This window comes from Olea europaea, chromosome 1 (assembly GCF_002742605.1).
Source record: "Olea europaea var. sylvestris chromosome 1, O_europaea_v1, whole genome shotgun sequence".
Lineage (NCBI taxonomy): Eukaryota > Viridiplantae > Streptophyta > Magnoliopsida > Lamiales > Oleaceae > Olea > Olea europaea.
In genome coordinates this window covers 29,768,798-29,784,268 of record NC_036237.1, presented here as the reverse complement: position 1 = coordinate 29,784,268, position 15,471 = coordinate 29,768,798, and the positions used below count along the sequence as shown (strand labels likewise).

The window sequence follows — 15,471 nt, the reverse complement described above, 5'->3', positions numbered from 1 at the left end:
ACTTGGGTTGGTTCCCGAGTATAAGAAAGTGAGACAAGATGATTTAATGATTGGGGCGGATTTTGTTCCGTAACTAGCTGGGGATCAACTTGCTCATTTTGAGAGATTGGGAACAAGTAGTTACTCGGCCAATAATTTGGAGGCCAATGATGCAACCTTTCTATATTTTAAGAATTTGCCCTGAAAGTTCTCTATGTCTCATGCAGCTAAACTAGTTTCTGAATACATTGTTGTCACTTCACATGGTGATTGCATTCCGAGTAGCTGTCATCCTTGACAACACGGTACTGGGCAGTAGACAGGAACGTGGGGTGTACGTGTGGTCGGAACCTGAGACAGCAAAAAGGGTGCCTGCTGTAGCTAAAGACTATGAGTTACCTTTAAGAGTTAGCAAAGTTTTCAGATGGGTAAAATGGGTCGGGCTTTAGGATTAGACGTTTTGGTTTTGTTTCAATCGATACTGAAGTTTTCCAGCTCATCGGAAGCCATTTACTGGGTCCAGGAAGCCGTCTGATCAAGAACAAAGCATCTCAGGTTCGGGTACCGCTGCTTAAAACCCCGATTTGCTTACACGACGGGACTTCACTTGAATTACGTGTCAAGAGAATTGAGCTGTTGATGTAGACTTCATGGAATTTCTGTCTTGAAGGGATGAGCAGTTATTGTATTATTAAAGATTTTATTTTAACTTTCTTCTTTTTTCTTTTTCCCTTGGGGGGTCAGGGGGATTGGATTCTCTCCATGTAATTTCAAATTTGAAACTTGTGTAATTTTGAATTTAACAGATTAGTTTCTAGGTTTGATAATTATCAAAATTGTCTCAACTTTCACGATCCTTTATGCGAAAGTCTTGACTTCACCAACCAAGATCTTACATCCTAATACTATATTGAGAAGATAAATTAATTTTTTGAAATCTTAAACTCAACTCGAAGTTCAATCTTTTTTATCCTTTTTATTGTGAAGGGAAGAACTTTGGGGATGCCTACTTAGAGCATCTTCAATGATAGTGTAAAATTAGATGTATATTGATATTTTTAAATCATTTTCACATTCTCATTTATATCCCAGTGGATCTAAGTTCAAATTTTGCTTTAATGGAAATATCTAAATTTACTTTTTGCTTTTTTGTGGATTACATTTCTTTATCGGAGAAGTTTTCAACCACTTTGAATATCTAAATTATAATTTAGATCTATTTTACATCATGATTGAAAATGCTCTTATGAGACCAAGAAATCGGGAGTTCCTATTCTACTCAATTTACTTGTTAAAAGAAGAGCAGCTACTGTTCTTTGTTACTTCTCCAATGATTAAGTTTGCATATGAAGAAGGTAAAAAAGTGGGCAATATTTTGCTTTGTAAGTAAAAATTGAAAGAAACGCGCCTTTACCTTTTACGTCTAGGCAATTCAACAAGATGAAAATATTGTTGGTGGAAGTGAACACTTGGTGTCATATTATCTCAATTTCATGAATTGAAAACGTACTACAACTATGATGAACTATCCTATATCTATAGTGATCCTTTACATTAGATCGAGTCGATACTCGACTTAGTGATCGAGTAGTATAACTAATTTATTGTCTTTAGAGGAACATCAATTTGACATCGACTATAGCCCGTTGTAATCTTCCGTCGACCCACTAGGCTGACACCAAAAAGGTTAGTACGAGCTTGACCAATTGTCTAACCTATATGTATCACTCACCACCTACCAAGTACCAACCCTTGAGAGGATATCAATCAATGAAATGTATGAGCTTGCCATACATAATTGAAGACATAATTTGTCAAGACCTGAGTTGTCGCATTCTGATTCTACAAGAAACTCACATAACATGATCTGGTAGGCGGTGCCTAATATAGAAAAGGAATCTTGGAAATACTATAAAGCGACAGCTTAAGTTCGTGCATGACTTTAATAAAAATTAATGAAATGTGCGATTAAAAAACTTATTAAAGTAATGAATCTCATGAATTGATTTGAAAATAAACTTTAAAAAAATAAGTTTTAAGAAATAAATAATTTTATTTAGTACCATTAATATTATAACATCATTTTAAATGGCACTAAGTGTCATTAAAGGACAGATACAATTAAATAAATTACATAATTTCACTTTTAGTCGAACCTCTCACATGACGCTATATAGATTGGTGTTATAATATTACTGGTATTAGATAGCATTATTTTTTAAAAAATGAGAGTCAAATGGAGCTAAGTTGAAGGGTGCAACTACGTGTTCATGTTCGATCATCTCTTGTTCAAGTTCTGAAGTTAACTTGTAGTGTCATACTTATAAATTCACACTTCAAACTTGTTTGGTGATCGAGTAAATTATGTATATAATAGAACACATGTCATTCTAGTAGATAATCTAATGACTATTCATCGACAAGCATGGATATCTTAAATTTTTCGGAGATATAGCTAGTTTTGCTGATGACATAGTGTTACCAATCAAATTTGGGATAAGAAGCCGAAAATAAGTTGATAACGCAATGAAATAGAGAAAATTTGAATCATTTCAATCTTCTTGACCCGAAAATGTCATAAAGGCAACGATGATCAAAGCATTGTGTACGTAATTTTCATTGCTTCTCGACCTTAATTTAAAAAAAAAAAAAAAAAAGACTCAGGTTACAAAAGTCATTTTGTAAGATAATTAAATAATACAAGGGAAGATTGCAATAGGGTCCCTAGGCTTTTCAAAATGTACAAATGGGTCTCAAACTTTTATCTTTTAGCTCTGTCCTCCCAAACCTTTGGGTAAATATGCACAAAAATGATCGTTCGAAAGTCCGTTAGTTTAGTGAATAAACTGCACTTGACAATTCTTTCACGATGGCAAAATGGTTTCTCCACTTTTTTCTATTCTTCATCGATTTATTATCTATATTATGTACAAAGAAACCTAGCATCATTCTATCTCTCACATCACTTACGATTTGACTAATTCAATCCTTTAATGGAACTTAATATCTATAGTTACTCGAAAAATTAAGGAATATAGACAAGTACTAATGTGCAAGTTCAATGCCTTAATGATCCATTTAAAATTTGCTGAAAGATCAATCATGTTCTAACCCTCTAAATAGACAAGTTGTACTAATGTGCGAGTTCAATTCCTTAATGATCTATATAAAATTTGCTAAAAGTTCGATCGTGTTCTAAATCTTTAAATAGAATTAAATACAGAAAAATAATATTTTTTCGTACCTTTACAGGATCGTGCTTCAATTATTTTATCTGAAAATCAATTGATGTCTAATAAGTAGAAGTGGCCATTTGAGTCGACTGAAATTTTTTTTGATTTGGGTTGGTTCAGTTTTATTCCCAATTTTGGGTTGATTTGCTTGATAAGTTATCTTATCAAATTGAATGATTGGGGTCTTGGGTTGGACCAAAAATTGAACCAACCCACAATAACCCCTATAAGCAAGATATGACCAATCATTTTAACGTAAATTACGTCGAACGTTGAAGAGCTGGTCAAACATACTTTTATATACATATTTTGTAGATTCAGAAATTACATTTCATAAAATTTACTAAACTTATAGGATTAAACTATTCAAATAGCCTCAATGAAGGGGGCTATTTACATGCATGAAATTGGCAATTTTTGATTAGCAGCTTTTTCTTTTACTTTTTTTAATTGTCAATGAATTTTCGCCAAGTGTATATCTATAAATGAAAAAAATAAAAAGCCTGTCAATAAGCTTGTTCCTGTAGTAGGTTTCAAACTTATAAGCGCTTTTGCCAAACAAACACTATGTTTCTTAGGGTTAAACTACTTTGTCAGATGAACTGTGACATGAAAAAGGTTGAAAGAATCTTAGGTGGATGGAAATGATAACAGTGTTTAAAATAATTCAACGATATACTGTCATATGATATAATGTCAACATATCTGTTTATCAGGGTGACATCGTATTTCTTAATTTAATGTACTCCATACAAAAACGTTTTTTAGACAAGAAAACATATTATTATAGAGAGCGAGGGTTGGTTGAATCGTGGTAGGTATGAGATTCCTTTAATATAAAAACAACTAAATTCACATTTTCTATCTCAGCTTGCACGTTCACTTTTCAAAGAGAACTACAAGCTTTAAAATTATTGTACCAATTCCCTTATCTATGGATCTCAATTCCATGATCCGAACAGCGTCGCCGCCGCTCACCCACACCCGACTTAGCCAGAGTCGAACGGCCATCCGATCTGTCTACCGATTTGACTCGTCCAACGCCAACGCCTTGGGCGGCTTAAACTTCAGTCCAGGAGGTCGGTATGACTGGCAGAGTTCATGTGCAATATTGGCCAGCAAAGTGGTGTCGCAGCAGCAAGATACGGAGATGAACAGTGGTGCTGACGGAATCTCTGCCGTTAACGGCCACCATACTCGCGACCTTGTGCCTTTCAAAACAGCTGAGACTGCGCCAACGGCTTTCCCCAAACCGCTCAGCATCACCGATCTCTTGCCGGCGCCGATGCACGGATCTCAGCTCCGCGTCGCGTATCAGGGTGTTCCTGGAGCTTACAGCGAAGCCGCCGCCGGGAAGGCGTATCCAAATTGTGAAGCCATACCCTGCGACCAATTTGAAGTGGCATTCCAAGCAGTTGAGCTTTGGATAGCGGATAGAGCGGTGCTTCCGGTGGAAAATTCCCTCGGTGGATCTATTCACCGGAACTACGACCTCCTCCTCCGCCACCGCCTCCACATAGTCGGCGAAGTTCAGCTCCCTGTCCACCACTGTCTCTTAGCACTCCCAGGTGTTCGAAAGGAGTACCTCACCCGCGTAATCAGCCACCCTCAGGCACTCTCCCAATGCGAACACACCATAACCAAACTAGGCCTGAACGTCGCACGTGAAGCCGTAGACGACACCGCCGGAGCAGCCGAGTACATAGCAACCAATAACCTCCAAGACACGGCTGCAGTCGCCTCAGCACGCGCCGCGGAGCTTTACGGCCTCCAAATTCTGGCGGACGGAATCCAGGACGATTCCAGTAACGTAACCCGATTCGTTATGTTAGCGCGAGAACCCATAATACCCCGAACCGATCGTCCCTTCAAAACCAGCATTGTTTTCGCCCATGAGAAGGGAACCAGTGTACTATTCAAGGTTCTATCGGCGTTTGCATTTCGGAACATAAACTTAACAAAGATTGAATCACGGCCTCACCGGAATAGCCCAATTCGTGTGGTGGAAGACGGCAATGAGGGGACGGCGAAACATTTTGAGTACATGTTTTACGTGGATTTTGAGGCGTCCATGGCGGAATTGAGAGCGCAAAATGCACTGGCTGAAGTTCAGGAATTCACGTCTTTCTTGAGAGTATTGGGGAGTTATCCAATGGACATGACGCCATGGATCCCTTCCAGAGAAGAAGATATATAAACAAACAAAATATTGTCATAAATTTCAATTTGTTTAATCTTGTTCGTCTACTAAAAATGTAGAGTTTGTGTTTTTCTTCCTTTTTTTTTTTTCACTGGAAAAAATAATATAATAATTTGAAGTTATTTTGTTGTAATAACATCCTAACAAATGTTCGCGACAATAGTGTCTCATTCAATATGAATATCAAAAGATGCAAACTCAAAAAGTCCAATTCCACGCATAAGTAAATTTAACTGTACTACACATCCATGGTGAAAAATAGGGGTGACACATGTCTTGTTATTGGATAATTTGAAAAATTAAAACAAAAAACACATAACATTTTGCCGTCATATCAATCTGACTCCTCCTTCCCTATTTTTTATCTTGGCTAACTGATTTTGTACTAGTAAATTTACCTTTCCACTTCTATCGAGTAGGCACTTGAAATGACCATTCTGTAATTTCCCCTATCCTACCCAACTTATTTCCTTGCGTGATCATAAATGTCATTGCAACAACAATGGATTGTTGTGATGTTAATGTACTTTATTTCTTATTGGACTCGTACTTGGCATTGAAAAATTCAATTTTTTTCTAAATATTTTAGTGGTAAAACTATCATCTACCGTGACTTGGCTTGTACAATTCCACTAATTCTCTGAATCTAAAACCAATAATGGAGGAACTTGTACTTTACAAAACAAATTATTTTAAATAATAGATTGTTCTATATAAACTTGGCATTGTCACTTGATAATGGCGTTAGGTTTGTGATCGCCCACATTCTATGGTCATCGAGTGGCAACAATTGTCAATGATGATCACCACAAGCCATCAATCGCGCTATACGTACAAAGACACTTGACGGAATCGGGTTACACAGTGACGTGGCAGTTGGGTTAAAAAAATAATAATAAGAAGAAATTTAAAATCAGAAATCGCGTGCATTTATCCCCATTTCGCCCAAATCAAAACCTCTCTTCCAACCCATCTCTTTCCTCCCGCAGAACTTACCTTCGGCAATGTACTCAGATTCGGCGACCGCTCCGATCTGGCAGCATCCCCATCACCGGCGTCATTCCCATCTCTGACAGTCAATATTTCTAAGCTTTTGGCCAGCTCTGCACATTAATATCGAAGCAGTATTGAATGGAAAAACAGGTCGAAAAATCTCATTTCCGGCTAGAATATTAATTGTTTTGGCTTGTTAGAAATTAAGTGTTTTTTTTTTTGTGTTTCAACATTTTAGATGTTGTCTCTGTCCGGTAATGTTACTGGCAACTGCTTCGGCTTGGTAAAATGAGGTGTTTTTGTTAAGTTTTCACATTTCGTATATGTTTGTCCTCATTTTTCAAACAAACATGAATTTTCCTTGAAGATTTGACAGAGACGTAGTTTATTTTTGAAATTTTGTAGAGGTGACACAGTGACAGATTTGCTAAAGTTTGGTTTTGCTATTTGTTCGATTTGCAAATTAGTTGCAATGGTAGAGATGCAACATCCTAGGTTTCCATTTTTACAAATTTAGCTGTTGCTATACAAGATGAAATTTTTCCAGTTCGTTTTCTTTGTTTGACATTTGCTGGGATCATATGTTAATGTGTTTCATTGAACAACGCAGAATGTCGGGAAAGAACTCTGGAGTTTGCCACGGTTGTAGGAGTGTCAGACACTTCTTCGGTGAATGCTCGATAAAACGTCGATGCCAAGAATGTACACATCGATTTCTGAAGTTTTTCCAGGTCGAAAGGAGACCGTTAACAAAGGAAAATTCTTTAAATGCTGCAATGCGAAGTATGGGTTTTGGAAATGGTACAAGGATAGAGAAGCAATCGAAAAATCTAGTAACTCTAGCATTACCTTGGCTAAACCAACGGTCCACAAAGAAGTTGACGATATGTCATGAGTGTTCCAAACTCAAGTTTGGCTAAATAACGAAGAAGAGCTCGTGATTTCTGTGAATGTTAAAGTGATGGTCAGTCGGGGAAAATTCACCTGCTAAAGGTAAAAATAAGGGGACGGCCACGAATTGATTAGAGGTTTTCGGAGCAGCAATTTGTTGTGCGCTATGTTTTTATTTTGAATCCTGCCCTTTGTATTTTCAATGTCCCATGGAAATGTACTCTTTATTTTGTGAAGAGGGAAATGCATATGGACCATCCTATCTGTAAAGTATGTAATTTTCATTTTGCAACGTTCACCTAAACCATTTATCTATAAAGTACTCGATAGGAAAGCTGGTCTAAACTTTTATTGATATGACATTAATTCATCACTTAGGAATCAGATTCAATCAATCAAAATACCATTCTCCATTTAATCATAAAGCATAAAGGGTTAAATGCTATAAAGTAGAGTACAATACAAAAGTATTGGCAAGAAAAGAAGCTCATAAAAAGAGCTCAAAACATAGACATGGTATAATCCAACACAACTCTGATTGGTGGTCGTGTTGAGAAGTATACTGCACTTTCAATGCCACAACATGATGATTGCTTGGTGCTAAATTATAATCCAAGGAAATCTGTGATGTTTTCCTACGACCCTTAGGTTGTATTTCACATGGAGCCACCATGATGTGGATAGAAGTATGAGTTCACAGTACCTGATGTGCAAATTGAAATTAATAAGAATTGAGACACTTGTCAAATTTTACGCTTTTGATTAAAATAGGTACCTTGTGAATTGGGAATAACACTCGGGGTCGTAGAAGACATTTGTAGCTGTGCTATCACAAGGCTCATCCCGCCGCCCTACATCATTTTTTTTACATTAATGACACAAAAAATGCTTACGAAACCATGAAATTTAATTACTAACCAGTAAGAGTTGCGAATACGAGAACGGCCTTGGCATTACATATTGTTGTTGATGAGTAGGATGAACATCCGTTGCACCATCTAGGATAGAACTATTAAATGTTGGTCTCTTTCCTTTCATGTTATTTGATCGGACATGTATGTACACCATAACAAACGTTACTAACTATTTAAAACCAAGGGAATAAAAGAGCATAACATAAGAATATACCTTAGATTTCCTAGTGCTCGCCTCCAATGACCCTTTCTTCGTTTTGTCTTTGGGGCTCCCTTTCGCTTCGACGATATCAGATCTTTCACACTCCCGCAACCATCATTTGGAGATGGAACAGATTAAGCATTGTTATTATTATATGACATGGTCTTCGTCGAACTAAACTCTTTCTATTGAATTTGTATCCAATCCATGATTGAATGATACCTGATGTCGTCATCTGCTGCAAGGTCTACTATCGTGGCAAATGCCTTACCCATCTCGTCGTACTTCATTTGTGCAAGCGTAGTTAACGACAACCCTCGTGTGCATTCTACAAACATCTCTCCTCTATCTTCGCGGTATATACCGATTCAGCATCATAGCCACGTCATTACGTATTAACACTGTGATGTCATGCCTGCATATTATTCCTCGAAACTTGAACAAGTGACAACTACAGATTATTTCACAATTATCTCTATTGAATGACACACGAAATGTTTTTTTCTTTTGTCGCTTGGCACAAACAACGTCCTTCTTGACCTCATACATCGCTCCCATATGTCCTTCTGAAGCGGACATGAGGTCGCAGTAAATAGGGGTGTGCGCGGGTCGGTTCGGTTCGGTTCTAAAGAGAACCGAACCAAAATTTTTGGGTATCTAGTAAATGGAACCGTCGGGTCCAAATATAATTATGGAACCATTCGGGTTCAGTTCCATTCGATTCAGTTTGGTTCCGTTCGGTTCTGTACTATAATTAAATTTTTTAACATTTATAACAACATTATATAAATATAACTATTAATACATTCAATGTTTTTGGAATATCAGAGACTAGTAGACTACATTATTCAAATGATCGCTACAGTCAAAGTTTCGGTCGGTAAAGGTCACAGCTTTGATCGGAGGTCACAATGTCGATCGACGATTGTATAGGTTTTGAAATATTAGCGAGGCTGCGAGAGTGAATGCGAGAGTCGAGACAACGTTATGCATTTTAGTGTAGGTGTTTAGGATTATTTAGTGAATTGGATCTTGTTGGGCTAAGAAATGAAACAATAAAATGGATAATTGGGCAAAAAATTAAACAATTAGAAATGAAACAAATTATTGGGCCAAAAATTTGGATTTAAAAATTGTTAATTTGTTAAGAAAAAATTAAAATTAAAATAATTTGATTTACTCAATATAAAAAAAAATTAGAAAGATTCGGTTCTTGGTCTAGAACCGAGAACCAAACTGTACCCGTCGGTTCTCAATTCAGATACCCGTTCAGGTATTTAATTTGACAAGAATCGTCGGGTTCGGTTCGGTCGGTTCGATTCGGGAGATTTGCCCAGCCCTAGCAGTAAATCTTACCTACAAACTCGGCTTACACTTCCCTAAACTTCAAAATGGTGTACACTTTCTGATATTGCTTTTCCATATCGTATGTCGTTGCACATGGTAGCATTTGAGAGAAAGACTTGAAATCAGTATGAAATTCCTTCTCAATCTTATTCCACAGTACTCGTTCATATTGTTCCACAAACTGTTTCAACGATGTCTTTGGATACACATACCCATCAAGGAAGGCGTTCATACTTTCACTTCTTTGCATAGTTGACATACCAGCCTAGAAAGTTATTTTCAATAAACATAGCACCCAGCGACCTCTGTTTTCATACAATCTGGACAACCAACCATTATCGTGTAATTCATACATATCGATCATCACTCTCCAACCTTTAGGGATGGCAATCGGGCTCGAGGCTCGGGTCGAGCCCCATTTTTAGGTGCCAGACAAAGCTCGAACCGGCCCGTGTGGCTCGCCGGCTCGGAGCATATATTTAAAAAAATAAAATTAAAAAATAAAATAAAAGGCAGCGTGCTGCTACCAGAAATAGGGCAGCAGGTTGCCTCCTTGTTTGACAGCAACCTGCTGCCTTAAATGGCAGCTTATTTAAGCTACCATTTACTTGCTGCCAAAAATGGCAGCTTATTTAAGCTGCCGTTTTATTTAATAAAAAAAATTTCAAAACCAAACAAAACATGAGTCGGCCCGGCTCGACTCAGAAAGGCCCAAGCCAAAAGCTCGGGTCAAGCCTACTTTTTTTTCCCGAGCTTTTGCTCGGCTCGACTTGGCTCGAGCCTAAAAAAAGCTCGGATATTTTACCGGAGCCGAGCCCGAGCCTAGAATTTCAACTCTCGAGCCGGCTCGACTCGGCTCGTTGACATCCTTACCAACCTTTCTCAAACTCTTTAACGGTTTGTGAATCATAAACCAATACATGTATGGAGGAAAATATGGAAGCCTTATCGATGTGATATCCAAACTTTTCTGGTAACTTTTTTCAAAATATGCCACAAACACTACCTACGCTTCGTATTTGGAACAATTTAAATTGCATTTTGCATGACTCTGTCTTGGTCAGTAACTATTCTATGTGGAGCATGACCATACATACACTTAAGCCAAATCCCGAACAAACAAACAAATGTTTTTATGTCATCATTCAATAGTAAACCACAACCCAACAATGTTGATTGCCCGTGATGATTCACCCAAACAAAAGGGACGAAGGGCATATCATACTTGTTAGTAAGGTAGGTTGTATCAAATGTGACAACGTCTCCAAACTCTTTATATGCTTGCCTGCACCTATTGTCCGTCCAAAAAACATTCTTCAGGCGCAAATCATCACCAACTCAATACTAAAGTAAAATCTCGAGCACCGGGATTGCATTTCAGAAAAGTAAGTTGTATTGCAACTGCATCACCCTTACCGAGTCTTAGTCGTCTTACTTGTTCAATATAATTTCGACAATCTTTTTTACACAAGTCATATTCTCATAGCCACCGACTTCAACCACTGCAGAGTTAAAACTTTTATGCAATAATATTCCTGCTATATCATTTACTTCCAGCCTTCAATTCACTTGTGCGCTCATTTCTCGATTGCATCGATACAACCTGGACTTAGTAAGACTCGTCTTATGATTGTGGTCAAGGTGGACTGTGTTAATTTTCTAGTAATCATGGACATCCAGAGATGCAGAAACCCTAGCCTTACAACCCGTCTGAATTGTTGGTTGCGACTTAAAAGAAGTGCTTGTATTACCAATTCTTCGGCCCTCCTGACTACATGTAAATGTGACATATCTCAGAATACCATCAACATCCCTCGTCGAACTCCTCTTTCGAACTAGAAAACCAACGGCATAAGCATATCTTGCATAAAAATCATACACCTCTTTTTCATCCTTGAACTGCATTCCAACCTCCGGCACAGTCAAACAGTCTCATCCTACCACCTTGTCTTCCACGGCATACACATTTTCTTCCACATTCTCATTTTCGAAATCGACGATCAAAACATCTTCCATATTGGGCTAATCTTGCAAAACATAAACAGTGACCTAACTCCAACTGCCCAATATGGACAGCTGCCATGCATTGACATAATGGATGTCAGTTAGTGAACAACCACATAAATTCCTTACAATCATAAAAATGATAGAATGTGCCACAAACAATAAATGAACTTAATCATTTAGTAAACAATCACACAAATTTGTTGCAAGCATACAACATTTTTTCAAGCATAGGAACGTAAGTTGTACATTCACTGTCAAAGGTGTCAAGGAGTTGGACATGAAGCTTCTGCCTATCTCATGCTCCATCTGCACATTTAATAAATCAATTTGAAACAGTCACTCACGAGGTTATTGAACAACCACATGCCGGTGCGTTCACCTCAAGAATCTAGGTTTTTTCGATTCTAGGTTTGGACCGAAAACTTCCACAAAACTGATCGGTGAGTTCACCTCATCTTGGACATGAGAATGCTAATTTTTTTGCTACCTTCAATGTCGGATTTTTGCTGGGTTCCAATAAAGACACGCCGGAGTGTTGTACTTTGGATTCACCGCTCTTCCACCTTGTGAAATAGGATCCCAATCACAATATATCGATAATAAGCCGTGGGTATTTGATGTTTTCGGTCACATTTATTTGCAAATTTATGCCCAAAATTTATGCTCAATTTACTTTCAAGTTTTAGGGCACGCCATGGAAATGAAATGAATGCCAAAATCAGGCTATGCTCTGACTTTCAATTTGGCGCCATCAGTTTTCACGTGGGGCTATCTTCTTTTGTTACACAATCTCAGCCGTCAAAAGCCAACGCATCCCCACCGTCCATGTCATTTTGTCAAATGCCTTTGTAACCCAAATAGGTACAACCAACATTATTCACAAGCTATTGGCGATTTCGACTGTTGATCATTGTCAGAAATTTATATGCATGTTTTCATAAAAATATTTTATGTATCCCAGGTAAATAGTACATTGAAACGTGTACAATTTTTAATTAGGTATGATCTAATACTGAGTAATTAACGAAGTAGGAGTATTACATGCACGAAACATGTCGTCTAAGCTTGTTTACATTAGACCATATGTTTCGAAATAGATATCTGTGTTATGCTACAAGTCTGTAGGACTGGTGCCAATAGTTCATCACGGAAGAAATGACTCACTAAGCCGGGGGATATGAAATATTCATAACAAATCCATCGGATGGACGTCAAGTGGTTGATAGACCGGAATAGGGTTATATACATTCTCAAGGGGTAATTCGAGCGTATCTAAATGTCATGATTATTTGCGTGGTTCCATAATTTTATTTATTTTGAGCCGAAAATAGTAAGTCCCGATATTTATAATCACACCCAAATATGTGGTAAGCAAGATAAGCAGGTCTTAGATTTGTAAGGTGCCAAAATAAGCTGATTTTGTATCGATTACATAAAGACTAGCATCAACTACATGAATCAATACTTTTAATTCATGTTTGGTATTGATTTCTCTCCCTCAAAAAATCAATTTTTTGACTGTTATTTCAATATTCTAACCGTCATTTTTTACTTCTTCTTACAGGTAAGACCCACATTTCTCTCTAACAGATAAAAAATCAATTCTCAAAATTACTACCGAACAAACCCTAAATAATAAAGCAGTTCTTAAGTGTTTGAAATTTAAAAGCAGTCCTTATAGTTCTTGTTAGGTCTAACTACAATAAATTTGACCCCCTTTGAATTAAAGAAAGGAGGTTACTAAGCAAGTTGTTCATATTATTGTAGCCTATGGATGCAGTTGATTCATTTTCATGTATTTGAAATAATTTTACAGTCAATTGAATCCATAAATCTCGAGATATGAGAGTTTTTCATCTTCATAAAATTATAGTGAAAAGAATTCCGTTTCATTTTTGCAAGCTATTGGTGAACCAAAATGATGTGGCATTTTTAGATAATTTGAATAATTTTATAACAGAATAATCGTTTTGCTTGCTGGAATTTTTGAATGAAAATAAGAACTGGTGATGCGTGTCACCGTTCTATTTAGCGAGATTTCATCAACTAGAGAGTTCGATGGCCATGAGCGGGGGGCGGAACTAGGGTGGCCTATAGGGTCAATTGACCCCCGAGTTTTTGACCTTTTTTTTTTTTTTAATTGGAAGGTTAAAGTTTAAAATCTACACTATAAATGTACAATGCAATCGACAGCTTCAAACTCAACTTTGTGCCTTCGTCTCTCTTTTCTAATTTGTCGACTACATGGATTGCCATCACCATTTACTATTTATACACCGTTAGAAAGTTTGATTGTGACCCCCTAATCCAAAATGTTTGGATCCTCCCCTAGCCATGAGCCATTACGATGCTAAGGTCATGGTCAAGCATCAGGTAATTATTACTCTTTTCTGATTGGCTGTAATATAAGATGATGATCTCATGGGGATATCTTTTTAGTCGTATCGTGATGATATTTGTAAATGACTGCTCTTATGGGACGATCTAATCAGGTGAGTCCTCTAGATAGACCTCTTGTACTGACCTGTTTTGTTATTCCTCATAGATAAGTTCTTTTGATTACTTCAAAGCGAAATTACAGATGATTTGACAAGAATTACTATATTCACATGTTATTTGCACATTTTCAAAATTATTTTCTAAGGTGGTTGATGCTAATTGAAATTGACGTCCCGTTAGCTTTTGTGACGAGTCTTTATTCAACTTGTGATTTTACTTTCAAATTCTACAAATCCAAACCATCACTATCTCACCAAAAAGGCATATATATAATTAAAACTAGGTTTTCATGCAATTGAGTTGGGAAAATATTATTAGTGGTTCAATTAATTGAATTCTCTTTATATATATACTTATATATATGCTCCCTCTTTCCCATTCATATAGTCTGATTTTATTTTTTACAGGGATTAGGAAATTTAGTTTAATTATGATGAATGACAATAATTGAAAATTTTGGTCGAAAATTCACATTTGATTTTCAATAGAAATGTTAGATAATTTTTTAGCATCGTGGATTTTGACATCAAAACTCTTACATGTTCAAGGTTCAATTATGTAATAATTTACGTCATAAAAAAAAAATTAAAAGAACCAGAGATTTCAAAAGACGCAGAAACTATATTTTGTGGATATTAATATTTTACAAATTTTATTTTAATTTGCAGATTAATTGTGTAAAAGTTATTCTTGTTTTAAAAGGGGGTCAAAAGAAATGGGGTTTGGTGAGCAAAGGAAAGCATGAAATCAATGGAGTTTTGTGTGGTAGGTGAAGATGAGATCTAGTCGTTGAATATTACTTCTCCCCTCTCACTCACTAGTCTTTTAAGTATTGTATTACCTCATGCTGATGAAAATTTATTAGTATATTATGTTAAACTTAGTAGGTTAGGTAATTAGTAATAGGGAATTTTTTTTAATTTATTTTTTAGTAGACTGCTTTTATTTTATTTTTTTCAAATGAAATTTGTCACCCAATTTTTTCTTAAATGCATTTAGAGTGTCATATCATTAAAATGTTCTTTATGCAAACTCAAACAAAGTTGACGAGTAAGATTAGAATGACTAAATGACTTAGAATCTCTAAATTTATGAAAAGCGTCCAAAAAAGAAAAAGGAAAATAAAGAAAGATAAAGAAAGTGTCTACAACAACATATTGACGACGTAAAGTGGTGAAGACGAAGCTCACTACTATAAAAAGCACT

The 15,471-nt window shown here is 36.7% G+C and overlaps 1 protein-coding gene across 1 annotated transcript; it reads left to right on the top strand.

Moving 5' to 3' along the window:
* Positions 1 to 4,065: 4,065 nt before the first annotated feature.
* Positions 4,066 to 5,534, top strand: LOC111400429 (arogenate dehydratase/prephenate dehydratase 6, chloroplastic-like). Its single transcript, XM_023027852.1, has one exon. The coding sequence runs from the start codon at positions 4,147 to 4,149 to the stop codon at positions 5,407 to 5,409; it is 1,263 nt and encodes a 420-aa protein (XP_022883620.1). The 5' UTR covers positions 4,066 to 4,146; the 3' UTR covers positions 5,410 to 5,534.
* The last annotated feature ends 9,937 nt before the right edge of the window (positions 5,535 to 15,471 follow it).